This window comes from Trachymyrmex septentrionalis, unplaced genomic scaffold, assembly GCF_001594115.1.
Source record: "Trachymyrmex septentrionalis isolate Tsep2-gDNA-1 unplaced genomic scaffold, Tsep1.0 scaffold189, whole genome shotgun sequence".
NCBI classification, from domain to species: domain Eukaryota; kingdom Metazoa; phylum Arthropoda; class Insecta; order Hymenoptera; family Formicidae; genus Trachymyrmex; species Trachymyrmex septentrionalis.
Window position 1 is genome coordinate 174,202 of NW_017305061.1, and position 21,023 is coordinate 195,224.

Sequence of the window (21,023 nt, forward strand, 5' to 3'; positions counted from 1 at the left end):
TCCTTAAACCATTATTTCAAATAAATAATTAATGTGAAATAAAACATTTACTAAATGTTAAATAAACATGAAATAAATATTTCTAAACAAGTGTGTTCATATAAGTATAAAAAAAGGCTATTAGAACATATAAAAACAAGTGAAACGCAGATGTAAAAGCCGGACATTGTGTATCGCTTAATGTGTACTCGTACACTCGCTGATACAGATCACCACGGACTGGAACACTTGTTTGAACAATTTACATATGTTTTTGAACTTTTCCAAGAGATATGAATATTGTCGAGTTCTATATCAAGACTCACCCGAATTGTGAATACAATGAATTTGTGAACATTTGCGTTTATTACTTTGTATTTCGGTTTTCTCTTTTTTTCCGATATGTTTGTCTAAGGAGGGCTCAATCCGGTAGTCGAAACTTGTTACTGAGTTATTATTTATTTTTTATTTTTTATTTTTTATGTATTTTTTATTTTTATTATATACTTTCTTCAATTTTATTTTTCTTTATTTGTATTTTATTCTTTTAATTAGATGACTATTTTTAAAAAAGAAATGTGTTGACTCTTACTTTGCCCTTTATTCATTGTTATTTATTTTGAATAATTAATGTAAACTAAACATTTAATTAACATTAAATAAACGTTTGAAAAATGTTTTTTTAAACTATTATTTTAAATGAATATTTAATATTATAATATTAGGTGTACAACTTTGCTTCTGCCATTTTTTTCCAAAATTCGAGGCTTTTTTCATAAACATTTTTTTTTAATAAACATTAACTAAATGTTTAAAAAATGTTTTTTAATTCATTATTTCAAATAAAAAATAAATTCAAAATAAACATTAAATAAACGTTAAATTAATGAATTTTGAAAACAAATCGTAAAAAATATAAAATTAATGAGAAATAAATATTTAAAAAACATTTAAAAAACTTTGTGTGCTGATTGGGTCATAGCAATTTGCGAAATTAATTTGAAACAGCGAAAATACTCGCAATTTTTTAATAAATTAAAAAAAAATTAAAAAATAAATAATTTAAAAAAAAAGAAAATTATATTGTTGTGTAATAAATTGCAAAAATAATTCTATTTATAACTCAGATAAATTATTTTATTGTTTTGCAACATCTATTGTACACTATCCACATAAAGTATAATACAAAAACGTGAAATATGATTGACACCACATAAAGTATAATACAAAAACGTGAAATATGATTGAGCTATAAAGAAATTGAAATAAGTATAATTTATTAGTAAATAAAGGCAAAAATTTCAAAAAAAATATTGACAATTATCCAGTTTAATATCGCAATCAAAAAAATTATTGAAAGGTATACTAATCAACGTGTTATTTTATGAAACGAACAAATTTGGCAGAAAAAAATATCACTCGATTTTATTAAAGGAATTATTAAATATTTACAGTAAGATTAGATAAATCTGTCAGGCTGACTGTGAGAATGTGAGATAGCATACAGCACAGAGATAGGTTTATATTGAAGATATTAATTTTTAAAGTTGACAACTGTTCAGATTAGAAAATTCGTTATATTGACGAAATAATTTATGATTTAAAATTTATACTTACACGTTACTCTGGTTTAATTAATTAAAGACACAAATTTTCTATATAATTGAAATTATAGCAAAGAATATTTTAGGATTTGAAATTTATACTTTAATTTTTCATTCTTATGTGACCTCAATGCATGCGCAGTTTATTATACTTAATTAACAATCTCAATCCCTTACAACTCGCGATCTCGTATAAAGGACCACGGTAGTCGTTTGACTTAGCGCTGAGACACTCCCATGTCTCCTGATCACATCAGTACAAGTTACATAATCTCAGTAGTGGCAAACTCCTTGTTGTTGATTAATATTTTGCTTTGTGAGGTAGAGCAATACTTTTTTCTAATTCGTTCGTTTTATTATTAAAGAACGTGTTCATTGGTAGCGGAAGATCGCCGATAGTGCCGTATCACTTCGTTTTTAGACAATATTTCTTAAATAAAAGGTAAAAATAAAACTTTAAATACATAAACACAAATTAAAAAGTGTCTTCTATCAGATAATATAAGCAGTGCTTATAATACTGTTTGTAACTTTGCAATAATTAATTTTTCTATAAGATAAGCAAAAATGAATGTCTGATAAAATGGGCTCCAAAACTGACACAGTGAGCAGTAATAATATACAGGATGTTTCAGAATAACCGCCAAATATTTTGTGCGCATTTAGAGCGGACTACTGAATCGAAAGTACTCTACCATTTTGCAATTTTTTTAAATAGTTAACAAGATGTTAATTACTAAAAATTGCTGAATGTTGGTTTTCAATAATTTTTTACTCAAATACTGTCAACTTTACAGAAAAACAGTAAGAAACAAAAATAATTTATTTTTTTCTCATAAATTCTGAGAATTTTTTCAGAATATTTTAGTATCGCATTTTCTCATGTTAGTAAACATAGTTTCAAAAAAAAAATGCAGTATTAAAAAGTAAATAAAAAATTCTGAAAAAAATTTGAGAACTTTATAAGAAGAAAATCAACAATTTTTGTCTTTTGCTGCTTTTCTATAAAATTGTGAATACTTCAATAAAAAATTATTAAAAATGAATATTTGACGATTTTTAGTTATTAATAATCTTGTTAACTATTGTAGAAATTGCAAAATGGTAGAGGACTTTTTGACTCAGTTTAGTCAGGTCTACCTACACGCGAAATATTTGGCGATTATTCTGGAATATTCTGTATAAATATTCATATTTTTATTCTTTTTCTTTTACAGAAATTATCTGTATAAAATACCTACAAGTAAATATATATAAGATTTTCCAGAATCTTTACTTTGATATAAAACATTTTGTTGAATTATATGAATATTTACTTTATGCTGTTCTGCAAGGTGCAAATATGTAACGCGATGGTTTTCAAGGGTTTTCCCATGTACCATTATTTCATATATACCATTATCTTCAGCTCTGATAAAGTTATTTGACACTATAAAGCAACATTACAAATTAAGTTAGCTTATGATTTGTTTTACAGACAGTTTTACCGGCTTATGCTGCACCCCGATTTTATATTTAAAACCGTATTACGATAAAACTAAGAAAGAAAATAATATAAATAAATAAAACTAATTTAGGAAACTACAAATATTTAAAACGATATAATATTATTAATAATGCAGTCACTATTATTTAAATTACTCAAATTGCAAAAAAAAATCGTAAGAATTTTATATTCGCATTCATTAACGTATTCATCACGCGTTTATTAAATTGTTTTGTGTATAAGTTCCAAACTTGACCGACAAGCAGCGCTACATATCATCATGCACGAAGCGAATACATATATCACGGTGCTATTCCACTTAACAAAAGAGACGAAAGGAGTTTTCTTTTATATCGAGCAACACGCGGCTAGATTTCAATCGAACAAAATCCTAGCGATCGAAACGGCATTCCTGCCATGTTTTAAAATGATCATCAAAGCTGTCTTTCGATTGAGACCACGTTACCCGGATGTTTAAATTCGACCAACGTTACCTCCCTCTCTCGCGTTACATCAAAGAGAAAAGTAACGTAGAATATAAGAAAGGCCGATACACACGTCGATACCAGGTCCTTTTCCGCCTTTGGATGGTTGAAACGCGTTATTTTTGCAAAAGTCGCTTAAGGGTAAGTATTGAAATAAAAAAAAATTACCAACAACACTGCCGCGACCAAGGAAAATATAGCCACAGACTAGTATAGCGGAATGAAGTGAAACGATAACTTATGATGCATGTGGCAGTGAAATTCTCGCGGGAAATTCTGACAAACAACTCCTGTTGGCAGTAACGCAACTGGCTCAATGCAAATGCATAAGCGTGCACAAAGTTTTATACGCGTTGATAGACAGGCAGCGGTTGCCTGTATGAAGAACATATAATTTTGGGAATACGAATGGTGACTAGAAGAAATGATGCAATTATATCGAAACTTCGGAGATTATTGATATAGCATGATTTGTTATGTAATTCGATGCGCGCGTTTGAGTTTGATATTTATCCTCAATAGTCATATTATCTTCAACATTCATATTCGTAATGTATTGCAGAAATGTTCTCATAGTAATTATAATAACAGATTACTTAATTTTAAAATAAACAATAAGATTTGATTATTTGAAAATTCATTTGCTGTTTACAAGAAATCATTCAGTTTTACATAAAAAATTTTCTAATGAATTTAAAAATACATATTAAAAACGACGTATTTAATAATTTTGCTGTTGTACAAATTTTCCAGATAAAATTTATTCTGATTGAAAAGTCGCGTAACATATAATGAAAAAAAAATCTCATTCCCTGGCATTCGCGTAACGATAAAAAATGCACATCGAGCAGAATTTCGTTGAAAAATTCCGAGTGCCTTGATACTCGAATGCGATCAATTGGCAATAAATAGCGAAACAAAAAAAGAAATATAACAATGCAGAGATTTTTGTGAAATCTCGCGTCGCATCTCTCGGTTGCTCGTAATCAACATTAGAACTTTACTTCCACCTATCATCGTCCTCTCTCTCTCTCTCTCTCCCCCTCTCTCTCTCTCCCTCTCTCACCCCCTCTCCCCCTCCCTCCTTCCCTCTCTCGCACCCTCCCCTCTTCTTCCCCTCTCCCTCTCTCTCCCCCTTCCTTCCTCTCCCCCTCTCTCTTCCTCGCTCCCTCTCCCTCTCTTCTCTCCCTCCCTTCCTGCCCCCTTCACTCTCTCTTCACATTACATTTTTTTATTACTGTCCCACCTACACTACTGTCCATTGTTCCTCGGTAATTCTCTAAAGTAAATAATATCCATAAAACATTATTTTACGATACTTTATGTACTTACGCTGCTTTTATATATGTAGCACATCCCAAGGTGGTAGCGTACATGATGCAGGGCGGATTGCAGTCATTGCAAGAGGCAGTGCACTATGCCGTGCCTGTAATCGCAATACCTTTTTTTGGAGATCAGTACTTCAATGCACGTAAAATCCTAGACGCCGGTATCGGACTGACACTGGACATCGACACCATAACCGAAAACTCCATCGTACAAACACTCACGGAAATCGTTGAAAATAAAACGTGAGTATGACCTAATTCTAATATAGAATCGCAATGGTAACTTTCAAAAAATTAATCCTGACTATATTTCACTCTTCGATAGCTATACTATTGAATCGTACTCATTTGTAAAAAGTCTAAACAGAATCGAATGACTTATGGTCTTTCCTTGTCAAATTATATTTTAAATGATACAGGGCGGTCGTCAATATCGTCGCATCACTTTATTTTTGGACTGTTTTTCTAAAACAAAAATTAAAAATAAAACTTTAAAAACATAAATACAAATTAGAAGGTATTTCTATCAAATGATATAATAGTTTTTATAATCCTGTTTGCAATTTTGTATTGAACTTTTAGTTATAAAGATAGCAAAAATGACAAAATGGGTCTAAAACTGACATATTAAGTAATAATGCCATATATTTCTATTTTTTTTCTTTCACAGGAGTGATCTGTAAAATACCTACATATAAGAGTGCATGTGTATGAGAATTTCTAGAATATTTTCACCTTGACATAAAATATTTTCTTATTCACAAATTTTATGTTATTGTGCAAAACACAAACATATAACTCAATATTTACTTTTTTTGGAAATTTTTCCGTACAAGAATACCTTTACCTCTGATAGACCTATTTAATACAACACTATATAAAAATTAGAGTAGCTTATGATTTGTCTTACAGACAGATATTGCATTTATGCTACACTTCGTCGATTTTATTTGTAAAACTGTACTAGAAAAAAAAAGAGGAAATTATAAATAAAATATAAAACAGATTTAGGAAATTATAAATATATAATATGATAATATTATCAATATACTTATCGCATTAAAAATGTCGGGTTTCGTACCAAAAAAAGAGCATTTGCGGGAAACAACTGTTTATATAATAAACAGTTCAAAAGTTAAAAAACATTATAAGCTCCGTTATTTAAATCTTTCACAATGCTAACATAGTTATGATATAAGCCTTCCGTATCTGAACATAAATTAATGCTATTCTCTTGCACATATATAGCTATGTTTTTCTCGAGACTATAACTGATTTAATGTATATGATCTATTTAAAGAACGTATATGTATGTAATAATAAGCAACGAATTAATATGAGGACATATATTACATATGGATTATTATGGGGACATGGATGCATAAATTGAAATGATTATGTTTTTCAATATGATTTCAATCCAGCAACATCATTATATAGCTATAATCGATAACTGTACTATATTTAGCATAATATTAACTATTTTATACGGATGGGTATTTTTGAGGACTTTTAAAGTATGTACATATACATGAGATAAGTATTTTATACATAAAGATGAAAAAATTATAAGAAAAAAAAAGAAATATGAGGAAGACGGAGAAGATGTGAAAAAGAATCATAAGACATTTGTATCCCAGTACATACACAAACGCCTGACGATTTCATGTTTCTACATTCCTTCTAATGTCTTTTTATTCTTTGCTAAACCTTCTTTGACACGTATGCATCGTGTATTAAAGTATTTGTTTCCATATGCACATACTTTAAAAATCTTTAAATCGAAGAATACAATCGTGTCAATTTTATATATCTAAGACCGGTTTATTTATAGTCGGTTCTTATTTCAAGACTATCTTAAGTATTCTAAAAGATAATCAATAAAATTTAAGCTAACACTGATTGTGTATTTTATATCATTTATTCAAAATGAATAGTAAAACGTATATGCTTCGACCTACGGTCAAGGTCCTCTTCAGTACAAAAAAAATTAATTAAATATAAATATTAAATACTAATTATATAATGATAGCGCATACAAGAATAAAATATTAAAGTATAAAATACAAAAAACTATAGTGGTAATGTCCGAGTTAATCTTAGTCATCAAATTACTAAGTTTACTAAAAAAGAAAGAAATTTTTGTTTTGAATTGAAAAACTAAAAGGAGTTAAAAAATATAATTTTAATTGCTAACATAAAGTTTTCCGCACAAAATATGATAAAATATACAAGTATACTTGTACTTACATGATAGTCAAGATTGAACTGTTTCTATAAGGTTTTTTTGTACATGTTCCATTAGACTGTTCCATTTACTGTGTAAATGGAACACAAATATGAATAAATTAAAAGTTAATATGAATAATGGTTAATATCAAAATTTAGTTTACTTACATGAAACCGAATTAAGAGTTATTAGACACGACATAACTATTTGATAGACTATTTGGTAATAACCAGTGTTGGCTCAAATTGGTATTTTATCTGTTTTATCTATTATCTTTTAGATTTTTTCTTTAGAGCTTATATTGATTATCTTGTCTTAAGTAATGTCTTAAGATGCTAATTCAGCCTTCTGATTGGTTCATGACATCTCAAGACTGAACTAAGAGTCTTAACAGTCTTGAATATAATAACTATGAATATACCTACGTTACATTATATAACGATCTACACATAAGATGTATTGTGTCCTTATATTAATTCATTTGTTAATTTATATATACAATATATATGTCCTTGAAATAAATTATACATGTTAAATTCGTAGTTTTCAGGAAAACAATATAGACGACTATTGAACATTGATAAACGATATTTCCGGTTTATATAATCCGATGCAAAATTCCAACTCAATACCGACAGCACAAAATAAAGGGTGTCTCAAAATGACCTGACATTTTAATTTATTAATAAAACATATTATTTATTTGAAAAGTACACATGTTTTTAGTTTAATATAAAGTACAAACATGGAGGTTATATGTGGGACACAATATCCGATAAATGGCCGCCTCGACTCTGTTTGCAAACGTTCATTCTTTTGACAAAATTTTCAATGACATTTTGGCATAATTGCGGACTAATTTCATTAATGGTACGTCTAATTTCTTCCTTCAACTCCGGAATGGTCTGTGGATCATTGGCATACACTTTTCCTTTCCCAAAGGAAAACCCCAAAGAGAGAAGTCCAATGGCGTCAAATCGCACGATTTTGGTGGCCAATTCACATCGCCGCGGCGCGAAATAACACGACCATGAAACTTCGTCTGCAATAACTGCATTGTTTCGTCCGCAGTGTGGCAGATTGCACCATCTTGTTGAAAGAATATGTCTTCCAAGTCTATGCCGTTCAATTCTTCCCATAAGAAGTTGGTTATCATGTCACGATAACGAACACCATTGACGGTAACCGCATTTCCCGCAGCATTCTCGAAGAAGTACGGCCCAATCACTCCTCCAACCCAAAATCCGCACCAAACAGTGACTCGTGGTGGATGCATGGGAAGCTGTTGGATCACTTGTGGATTTTCAGTCCCCCAAATTCGACAGTTTTGTTTATTCACGTACCCATTAAGTTGAAAATGCGCCTCATCGCTGAAGATGATTTTCTTCGAAAAATCACCATCGATTTGTTGATGCTCCAATATCCAATTGGCGAATGTACGGTGCTGCGCATGATCTGCTGGTTGCAGTTCTTGTGTCAATTGGATCTTGTAAGCACGTAAAAACAGATCTTTCGTCAAAATTCGCTGCACAGAGGATCTTGAAATGCCCAATTGCTGAGCACGATGGCGAATCGAGGTGGAAGGACTTTCGTCAACACTCGCACTCACTGTGGCTATGTTTTCATTCGACCGACCAGTACGAGAACGGCCACTGCTTTTCGCGGTTAAAAGTGAGCCACTAACCTCAAATTTTTCTATTAAATTCACCACAGTATTGCGAGATGGTGCGTTATGATGACTAAAAGACGTGCAGACTTTTCGAACCGTCTCTGCAAAATTCACCATATTTGTAGTGGATTTTCACAATTTCTATGCGTTGCTCGATCGTGTAATTCTCCATGACTAAACCTCAATACTTCCTGATGTCAGTTGTTAAAGGTTAGTACGTTACGTTCGCTGCAAAAAAAATGGCGCGCAATTTAAAATGTCAGATCATTTTGAGACACCCTTTACTAAAAGATAACAAAAAAAACGTTTTTTTAGAAAAACATAAAGAATATAAGCTATTGGTCAAAACAAATCGTTAAGTTCAAATAATTAAATTTTAATATTTAAACTATTAATTTAAAAATATAAAGTTATAAAATTACAAACATTTCAACCTTTATCAGGTTATTCACAATGTAAAAATAACAGTAATTAAAAATAAAAATGGTCACAGTGGTATAATACGATTGATATAAACATAAACGGTTTTTTAGAGGTTACTAAATTAAAAGTTTGAATTAAATGAAAAGTAAAAAATTAATCGCAATTTTATTTCTGACCTCCAATCTAACCGAAATTCCTCTAACATTTATCAGCCGATGGTGATAATGGTAGTAATAGTAACAATGTTCGATACATGTAAATGCATGACTAATTGTTTAACAGAAATCAACTGCCATATCTACTTACTATGCTGGATCGACATTAACCTTTTCATATGAATAATTCGATTGCAATTAGTTTACAAATATCGTCAGTGGTATGTATTATCGCAATATAATTAATTTCTTTAACTGTTACAAGATAAACCTCATGATTTCAAAGGTAAAGCGATTCATCTCAGATTTTAGAAAACAGAATTTATTAACTTCTAAAAAATTGTTCATATTTAAATATTTAACTATGTTTATATTAATTATGTTTATATTAACGTATTATACCATTGTAATCTTTTTTGTTTTTAATTACTACTTGTTTTACACTGAAGATGGCCTGATGAAGGTTGAAACGTTTATAATTTTGTAATTTTAAACTTTTTAATAAATTATTTAAACATTAAAATTTAATTATTAGCACTTAACAATTTGCTTAACTCGTAGCCTTTATTCTTTAATATTGTTTTAATTTTTTGAGTCAGAATACATTGATTATTGTTTTTTTAAGTTGTCTTTCCGACAAAGCGAAAAGATGTCTAAAAAATGAAGAAAAGACATCATTATTAGATTGCAAAACAAAGAAATATCTATAAGGCATATTTTAGTTTTGTTGAAGAGACAAATTAAAAAAGATATCTTTTTGTCATCTTTTATTGGTTATCATTTTCGCAAAGCAAAAAGTTAACTAAAAGATTTCTTTTTGTATTGTCAAAAAGACAACATGAAAAAGATATCTCTTCATCATTTTGATACTTTTCATCACGCATTCGCGACCAATACTCGGGATCGCCTCCAAATGGATGTGGTAGAATTTAGCTTCTCGTATTCAAAAATCATACAAGATAGAATAAAAGGTGTAGCATTATGAGAAATTTTACTCGTGTTTAAAAAAAACACAAAATAAGTTTTTTAATTAAGTCCTCAAATGGGACTATGATGAAAGATAGTTGCTCTTACACATAGGCACCGACGAGATACTATTAAAATCAGCTGACCTTATGGAAGTTTATGTGGCTGCTAACATTTGAATAATTAAGAGTAAGAAATTGATAAAATAGTATTAATTTGATTTGTTTTATACACACATGTATATACGTTTAAAACTTAATAGTACTCGATTTTTAATTAAAAATGTGATTTTTAATGATCCGAGTTTATCAATAGAGATGATAACTGTAGAGAAAAAAATTTTACTAAAGTATAATAGAATTATAGCGTTACAAGTACGTATAGCGTTACACGTACTTATTTATGCCGCACTTATATAATAAAAAATCATGAATTTAAAATGTATTATTCAAATATTTAAGTCAATAAACGCAAATTTATATCAATTGTCGATAATGTTATCGTTCTTCAATTATCCGCGAGCCATCGGAACTCCATTGATAGTCAAGAGAAATTGTCTAACCAACAGTCGCTAATAGTATTTTGTCGATAACATAGGAAACGCCCAGCACAAAGGTTCAAAAAGAGTTTAATTTTATGTTATCGATTCTGAGTTTTCTGAATAGAATTCTTTTTGCGTCTGAAAATGAACTCAGCAATGATAACATACGATTAAAATCATTTAAAATTCTTTTGTGTTATCTGGGTGGCGAACATTGCAGAACTCGGAAATGGAATATATATTGTCTGTCATGCAATTTCATTTTATTCTACGTAAAAATTTATCAAGCATCTATATTAAGAAAGTTTATAGAACACAGTTCTATAAAGCAACATCTTGAAGATATCTTTATTAAATATATAAAATGATGTTTTTTGGACTTCCTTTAGGACTGTGCTGTATGGAATGTATAACTTCTCACAATTATAATAGACTTAATATAAAATATGAAAAACATTTTAAGTGTATAAAGTATAATAACACATTAAAATGAGAAAACGAAATGCAATAGATAGCGATAATGAGAGACACAATAATTGAAAAGAGATTTTCATATCGATAGATACTAGCAACTAGAAAATTGTAGAAATGAAAAATCGAAAATTAGCAATATCTCCAGCAGCAGCATACTTGACGCCCGTTTTATATATAATTCGATTAATTCAAATAATTCTACAATTATTTTATTAATTATTTACTATTTTTTGCAAATTAAAGGAATTTTAAATATGTATATTTAAGTTATTTCAATATTAATATGTTTCATATTCAACAAATACAAATACAAACAAATATTTTTCTATGAGATACTTTTAAATTTTCTATTGTAGTAATAGAATCTGAAGTTTATTGCAGTAGATTAATAGTTATTATTCGATATATTATTGTTTTTAATCAAATTATACTTGATTCTCTTAAATATAAAAATCTGAATATAATTTTAGAAACATTGCATGACTCATTTATGGAATAAGAAATTTCATTTTTACTAAATAGATTTAAAATCGAGTTATATGTGAAGTTGATACTTATATATATTTCTTGTAACATAATAAAATTAAAAGAACAGGGCGAATGAGAGTGCAGTAATTAGTACGCAAAGTAATACAGTAAAATTCTTCTTATTATTTTTTTAATCTATATATCCAAATAAAATTTCATAAACAATTGAACGTTTTGGCTCACCTTAGAATCATCCTCAACTAATACATACATAAATATAACTCTCTGAACTGCCAGAAATGAGTCGCATTAAATTTATTGATTTGATGTTGCAAGCATTTACATATTAAACATTAAAATGTTAATCGACTTCCAAGATGGTAAAAAAAAAATAAAATAATCAAATAAGTGACTCACCTCTAGAAATTAAGAGATATGTCAAAAGCATTAGATAAAATACATTAAAATTTTAATTTTTTAATAAAATATGTCATCCTGTCAATCTATTACTCTTGATAAATCTCATGCTAACATTTTTGCGTCAAAAACGTAACTAATACATTTAAAATTCTAAGAAACAAATTGATCAACCTAACAAATTTAATGTAAACAAAGTAGAGAAGGGGATGTGATATACCTATTAATATACAACGTCTATTTCATGTCATTTTAAATTTGAACATATGTGTAGTGCAAGCCTTCTGTATCAGAGTAAATTAAAACCATTTTCTTGTAAATGTGTGTGTGAATGTGAATGACAGATATTAACCTTTTGTTTAAAAAACGTTCTGTATTAAGTATTTCGACATTCTCCCAATCAAAATCATGTTTGAAATTAACTCTGTGCTCTATAATTATCAAATGTCTATTGATATTACGGTGGATATGATTATGGTGTTCTGAAATTCTAGTTTTTAACTTTCTATCTGTTTGCCACATGTATGATGTATTACAACCCTTCAATTTTGTACACAACATTTTTCTTAGCTTCGTGTGGGAGAATGTCTTTATGTACCTTAATAAAATTGATTATTTTAATACTCACTAGACGCTTCTTCAAGCGAATAATGTTGCCCCATGTAAATTATTAAACAAAAACTTGCAATAAGATGAAAAAGTTTAAAGATTTAGATAAAGATATAAAAATAGATTAACATAATGTATACACAGTACAGATGTACTCACTACAGACAAGGGACGTTTCATAACTCTGGAAGATTTGATTTCCCTTGAAATATGTTTCCTTGAAATAATAATGTTGTTAAATATAAAAAATTAAGAAACACGTATTTTTTTTACATGCTTTTAAAATTGTTAAGAAAAAAATTTTTTTGATGATGAAATATTTAATTAAACAAAAAAATTTATTTCTTTATTTTAAAGCACTCTTGAAATAGTAAAATTTTTGTTTAAAAAGATTTTTTTCTATCCTTTATACTTTCAACAATATTTTGCTCGAAAGAGAAAAATCGTTTTTTTTTCAAAGAGGTCTTTTATCCCTTAAACATAAATTAGCGCACGTATTAAAAAAATATCTATCGTATCGTATCTCTTAGATTTTTGTGTTTAACAACATATAATATTTCAAGGAAAATCAAATTGGTTCTGAAAAGTTATGAAACGCTTCTTATAGAAATTATAATTGGAGCATATTTTACAGTAAATATTGTTTATCAATATAGCTACATTTAATAGTCATCTACAGGGTGCCTGTTAAATAAGATCGGAACCGCATTGGAAGTGTGGAATGGATCAAGGGGAACAAAAAAGTCTTATATTATTTTATAATTTTCGCAATAATTAACAAGATATTAATTACTAAAAATGGCCGAATATTGGTCTTTTATAATTTTTTTTTTCAAGTACTATCAATTTTACAAAAAAACTAAAGAAATAAAAATTGTTTATTTTCATCTCATAGAACTCTAAGAATTTTTTCAGAATTTTTATCAACTTTTTAGTACTGCATTTTCTTATTTTTATTATCTTGAATTTTATGAGGAGAAAATAAACAATTTTTGTTTCTTACAGTTTTTCTGTAAAGTTGATAGTATTTGAGAAAAAAATTATTAAAGACCAATATTTGGCCATTTTTAGTAATCAATATCTTATTAACTATTGCGAAAATTGCAAAATGATATAAAACTTTTTTGTTCCCCTTGACTTATTCTACGTCCCCAATGCGACTCTAACTTTACTTAAGAGACACTCTGTATATTGGCTTCCTGAGAACTACGAATAATTTAATATGTATAATCTTTATTTCAAAAACAAATACTAGTATATGTAAAGATTATGCGTTTCGCGGGTTTCCTCCGTGTCCAGATCCATTCTTGGAATGCCAACGTTTCGTGAACTTACAGTCCACTTCATCAAGGCGAGCAGCCTGATATTGAGCTGTTTCTCCTTTTATATTACGCTACTTGGAGTGGTGGGGGAAAAGAAGAGAATTGTTGATGGGGAGGGGGGGAGGGGCAAATGGAGGAAATTTCGGTCTTGAATAACCGAGAGAATGGTTTTCTATATTTTATTTATGTTGTAGCCATTATCTCTATTTAGATTGTTAGGATGTTTTTGTATTTCTATGACTTCTCTATACTTTCTTAGAAAGTATAATGTAATGTTGGCTATTGTGATTGTTTTGTTAAACAGTATTTGATGTCCTGTTTCGATATTGTGTTCTGATAATGCTGACTGTGTGATGTGTTTTAACCTGACATGTTGGTGTTCTTTTATCCGTAAGTTGACCATTCTCCTGATTTCTCCAATGTATATTTGCCCGCAGAAACAAGGTATTTTGTATACTCATATATTGTATAACATATATATGTATATAAACAGATAATGGGTTAATATAAGGACGCATAATCTTGTGTACAATTATACCTGCATAGAATATTTTTTGATATCAGATTAGAATCCAGTCGGATAAAAATCCCCAAAAAATTATAGATTCTAGTTGAGAAATCTATGAAGATTTTGATCACAAAAATGTAATGTTTTGTGAACTAGATTCTAACTAAATGGGAAATTTAAACAGATCCTAACTGGGAAATCTAAAAAAATCAGATACTCGAATTTTCATCTAATGTAAAAACGTATCCTGTAAATTTAATTAAACAAAAATGCATTTTACTGTGTTTAAATTTAGAAGAAGCCAAAACGAACATTTGTATTTCCTTTATTACATTAATAAAATGATTACAACTGAGTTGTTTCTTCTGTGTTAATTATTTAAAAAAAATTATATAATACTGCTACTAAATTAATTTAATATTAATTGATACTTTCTTTATAACTTTTAATCAAACAGATTAATGTATGGTACATAATTATATTAAATATAAATAATGCTAAATATAATAGTAGTTAAAGTAATTTAAATAATATTATTGCGATCACAATATTATTTAATTCTAAAATAAAAAATAAAAGGTAGGGTTACTAGAGGTAATTGTGACAGTGAGGGTAAATGTGATATGCATTTGAATGAAAAACAAATTTTGATGGGATTATTTTTATCAAACACATAAAAAGTATAATTGTTGATTACTTTCAATGTGTTTGATAAATCCGTATTACAAATCAAACTAACTAAGACTCCTTATAATTCAAAGAACTGGAAAGGATACGGGCAGTAGGAGGCAAGCGCAGAAGACATCGCGAAAATAATATATCTATAAAGTGTGAAACTTCTTTATTCACTAAAACACGCGTTATTTTTTAATCTTCTACATCAATCTCTGTAAGTTATTTCAGATAGAACATGCTTCCTATAAACCTCCAGCAAATGATTACTTTCAGCAGCAGATTTCTTGAGATTAAAACAGAAAAGTAATGCTTCCCACAAATGCTCTTTTTTTAGTACGAAACCTTTTTAATGCGATAAAAAAATTGTGTTCTTTGCATTCAATCAAATGTTACATACTGATTATTAAAGCCTATTGACAGTATTTTCATATACATTAGCAGTCACTTTCGGCCATGTTGAAATACTGATCTCTCTCGGTCAACAGCTAGAATTCAAGTACTTAATATTTAATTACTTTTGTTTTATATTTTTGTGGACATTTTATGTGTTTTATTCTTCGAACAAAAACTCAGTTGCTTCAACTTAATATAGAATTTCTTTAACAAAATATTTCAATAAAACAAATATCGGTTTGATCTATGAAAATTTTCTGTTAAAATAACATAATATGTAAATGCATCAATCATCTAAATTGTTTGTTAAATTATGTTAATAAATATATGAACTGTATATTGATGTCATTCAAAGGTTTTATTTATTTCAAATACATATTTTGTTATTTCGACTTTATCTTCCGATGTAAGCTTTATATATTTATTATAGTTCCAGAAACAAAACTTTAGTTGCTTGATACATTTGTAAATATAAATTTTAACTGCTCTTTAATAAATAAAATTGAATTTGCATTTACTAGACTATATACAGAGTGTCCCAAAACACATCTTTGTCCTTAAAATGACATATTCCTGACATAATTCTAAGACAATTTTTTCTTTGCCAAAATTCTATGCGTAGCATAGTTTTTGAATTATAAATGAAAATAGTGAGCGAATTATGGGTCGCGAACGGAAGATAAGCAGGATGCAACACACCATCCGACACGAGCGCTCAATTCGAATCAGCTGCTTGCTACACATAAAACGCGTGATATGATGATATGCGCACGTATACACATTTCTCCCCCTCCTCCCCCCCCTCTTTTTCTCTTTCTCTCTCTATTTTTAATAGATATTTTGTAAATAGCATATCAGGGACTTTAGAAAGTGATGATATAATACATTGGAATTAATAATAGATCAATATATTGGAAGTAAATTTGAAGTTTTTACAATTAATGTAAGTGAATTAAATCGAATAGTTAATAGATTAGGAAACAAAAGTAGTACAGAGAAAAGTATAACTGTTGAGATAATCAAAAGGGTGGTAACGGTAGCAGATATAAAATTATGCAAAGTACTGAATAGATCCTTAGAGGAAGGAATATTCCTAAATAAGTGGAAAGAAGTTATTGTAATTCCTATACCAAAAATACAAAACTAACAAAAAAAAATAGAAAAATTTCGACCTATAAATAAGTTACCGATTTATGAAAAGGTATTAGAAATAACAGTTCACAGTCAGTTAGTTAACTATTTGGAGGATAATAAATTATTAGAAGAGTGCCAATCAAAATTTAGAGCAAGACACTCATACGTGTGTAAAGTTGGCACCTCATCTTTTGGAACCACAAGTTTTGATAAGAGTTCCATTGGCACCCTAAATAATTTTATAGTTCCTGATAGGTTTTATAAATAGTTCCGTTGATTTAGCTAAAAAAAATAACACTTGAAAATGTGAGGTGCTAACTTCCTTTGGCACCGCAAGATTTGAAAAAATCAATTAAAAACCATAAAATTTTATAGTTCTCGGTCATACATTTTTCCTGATAGGTTTTAACAATAGTTTCAATCTCTAAGTTATTTTAAATAATAATTAAACCCGCGCGCTAACATTGCATCACAAAAGTAACCTATTAACAGCCAGTTCCAGCCGACTTTTTGGCATTTTCCGATAGTTCTATAATAGTTCCGATGAGACGTTTCTATAGATTTCGCTCAGAGTTCTGGTCTTTATATACTTTTTAATAATAATTAAACCTGCGCGCTGGCACCGCACTGCAAGAGTAAAGTATTTATTAACAACCAGTTGACTTTTTAGCATTTTCCTATAGTTCTACTATACTCATACACACATACACACGCGCGCGCGTGCGCACAAAATGAGGTTCAATTCCGATCCGTCAAACTTTTTCATATGCATTTTGTCCCAAAAGCTGTTATACTTAATTTACACCATGCATTGTGACAATCACGGACCTTCGATTATCAACTTTTCATCTTCTTACTTTATCATCTGATATTTTGATAACAATGGCTCAGTATAAATCTTATTCAATTTTACAATTAAAAATGCTGTACTAGAATTTTAAATTGTAAAAAATTTTATGGTATACATGTAGGCTACTGGAAAAGTTTCTGCAAACAATATGAAAAAAAACATGTAAAATTCGGTACATGGCTGTATTGTTGAAGTATTCGCCTTTAAGATCGATACATTTTTGCATACGCTCGAACTAATTTTCGAAGCATTTTTTCCACTCTAAGGCTGTAACCTCAGAAATCAGTGTACGAAATGTTTCAACAGCTGCTTCAGGCAACTCAAATCGCTCACCACGTATCTTATTTTTAATGTTTGGAAACAAAAAAGAAGTCATTAGGTTATAAATCAGGTGAATACAGACAATGAGTCATCAATTCGACATTATTACTGGATAAAAAATCCACGGTTTGACGTGCTGTGTGACAGCTGGCGTTGTCATGATGAAGGATGATGCGACGATTTCGGTTTGTTCTACGCAATTCATTTATGACTTCTGGCAAACAAATTGTTGTATACCAATCAGTATTTACAATCCTTTGATCCTCTAAAGCCACGGTTGTGCACACATGTCCGGTATAACCGAAGAAACAAGCAATCGTTTGCTTGGCAGCACTGCGTGAACGAACAACTTTTGTTGATTTCGGTTCATTTTGAAATACCCAAACAGTGGATTGTTGTTTACTTTCGGGCTCATACGAATAGATCCGAATGTTTCGTCCCCAGTAACGATGTTGTAGACCAAATTTGACTTTGGTTGAATTTCTTGAGCATTTCTTTGCTCCATTTAACACGAGCCTGTTTTTGAGTTTCGGTCAAATTGTGTGGGATCCATGAACTTTAAAGTTTCCATACGCTCAAGTGATCATGCAAAATCGTATGTATTGCTTTCATGTCAATGCCTAAGGATGCCTGAATCTCGCAGTATGTTATATGCCGGTCTCGCTCAATCATTTCACGCACAGCATCAACATTAGTGGCAACAACAGACGTGGATGGACGACCTTCACGGAATTCATCACTAAGAAAGGTACATCCACGTTGGAATTCGGCAAACCAATTATAAATAGTCCTATTGAATGGTGCTTCATTCCCAAAAGCCAAATAAAATCGATCGATGCATTGTTTCGGAGTTAGATTACATTTGTAATCGTAAAAAATCATTGCCCGAATTTTCACGCGAAATTTCCATTTTCTTACAAAATAACTTCTTTTAAAATACTATGCAAACAAAACTAGTTGGCTTGCGTACAAACTGTCAATTGAATTATAGGTTAAAAACGTCTAATTTTACGGATATAATAGTAACAGAACGTTGGTGCCACTGCAAGTATTAGATTGCAGAAACTTTTCCAGCAGTCGACGTACCATGGTAAAGTTGACGAAAAAATTTAATTTGTAAAATTATTATTTTTTCAGTTTGATTGTGATGCAATACAAAAGTAAAGATGCTCAGTAATATATTAAAAGAACTTGTACTTAAAAATTGTAAAAAAATACTTTCTCCAAGTTTGACCGTAGTTGCCGTTTCCCTTACATACAATCAGTTAATATCCTTATATTACTTACAGAAGCGTTCAAACTAATGGAAAACGTTGAAAATGGTTAAGGAGATTTCAGTTGAAATTGACTGTTAAGGAGATTGTAAGGCAAATGCAATACTCGTATGTTAAGAATTATTTAAGAAAATTACAGATTATTCTAAATTGCATTTAAAAGTAATACAAAAAAATTAGAGACAGTTGATCATCTGGATCAAAAGTTATTTCATTAAAAAGTATTTTTTAAATTTGTACTCTAATAGAAATATATCAAAATGTATTATAAATAAAGATAAAAATCTTAATTTTTGTACATAAATATTTTATGAATACAAAAAAATTTATGCAAAGTTACATTAAAATGCAAACATTGTCTAGTAAATAAACAAAATATTTATTTGTTATTAACTAATTGGTGAATCTTAATGAAACTTTGCATAAGTCATTTTTAATACTTGAAATATTTATATAAAAAAATTTAAATTTTTATTTTTAACATAAATAAAACAATTTTATTTTTAAAATTTCTGTTTAACAATAAAATTAATAACAAATAATATAAATAATCTATAAAAATGTGTTGCTCAATAAAAACAATGTTATCAACACAACTCACATGTAAAGGGTGTCCCAAAATTAACGCAAGATTTGAATTTGCCGCCATTTGTGCAGTAAAGTGTTGGCAACCCAAAAAAAAAAACAATTTAACAGCTGACAGTTTAGGGTTAGTGAAAATGGAGCGTGAAAATGGATTATTGAACATCAACAAATGGATGCTGATTTTTCGAGCAAAATCATCTTAAGCGATGAAGCACATTTTCACCTTGATGGCTTTGTTAATCGCCAAAATCGCCCCCTAGATCGTGTGATTTAACACCATTAGATTTCTTTTTATGGGGTTATTTGAAATCACAGGTCTATGTCAACAAGCCCACAACCACCCGTGCATTAAAGGAGGAGATTCAACGCTGCATCAACGAAATTCAGCCACATTTATGCAAAATGGTCATGGAAAATTTCGACAAACGAGTGCGTATGTGCATGCAAAGCCGTGGAGGCCATTTGCCCGATGTGTTATTCCACAAATACCCCTATCCTATGATCCTACTTTATGATTCAATAAAAAAATAACAATCAAAAGACTAAAAACTGTGTTTTCTATTTAATTCAAATCTTGCGTTAATTTTGGGACACCCTTTATATATAGTTTGTTTGAAGCGTAAATATTACTATATGTGTTTTATGCCCTTACCTTCTTAAGAGGTACTTTACTCTTGCGGTGCCAGTCCGTAAATTTAATTATTATTAAAAAGATCAGAACTCTGAGCGAAATCTATAGAAATTGTTGGTACTATTGTAGAACTATCAGAAAATGCTAAAAAGTCAGCTGGAACTGCTTGTTAAAAGGTATTTTACTCTTGTGATGCGGTTCTAGGGCGCGGGTTTAATTATTATTTAAAATAACTTAGAGACCGAAACTATTGTTAAAACCTTTCAGGAATTGTAGAACTCATCAAAAACTATTAAATTTCATAGTTTTTAATTAATTTTTTCGAATCTTGCGGTGCCACAGGAAGTTAGCACTTCAAATTTTCAAATGTTATTATATTTTTTTTAGCTAAATCAACGGAATTATTTATAAAACCTATCAGGAATTATAAAATTGCGGGTACCAATGGAACTCTTATCAAAACTTACGCTGTCAAAAGATGAGGAGCCAACTTCAT

At 29.5% G+C, this 21,023-nt stretch overlaps 1 protein-coding gene across 1 annotated transcript in view; it reads left to right on the top strand.

Annotated features, from left to right (window-relative positions):
- The window catches only part of LOC108746714 (UDP-glucuronosyltransferase 2C1-like), a 130,035-nt gene that overhangs the window by 77,164 nt on the left and 31,848 nt on the right, over nt 1–21,023 (top strand). Inside the window, exon 7 of the mRNA XM_018483646.1 lies at nt 4,906–5,125. Within this exon, the coding sequence (XP_018339148.1) occupies nt 4,906–5,125 (220 nt within the window). The remainder of the gene's footprint in view (nt 1–4,905; nt 5,126–21,023) is intronic.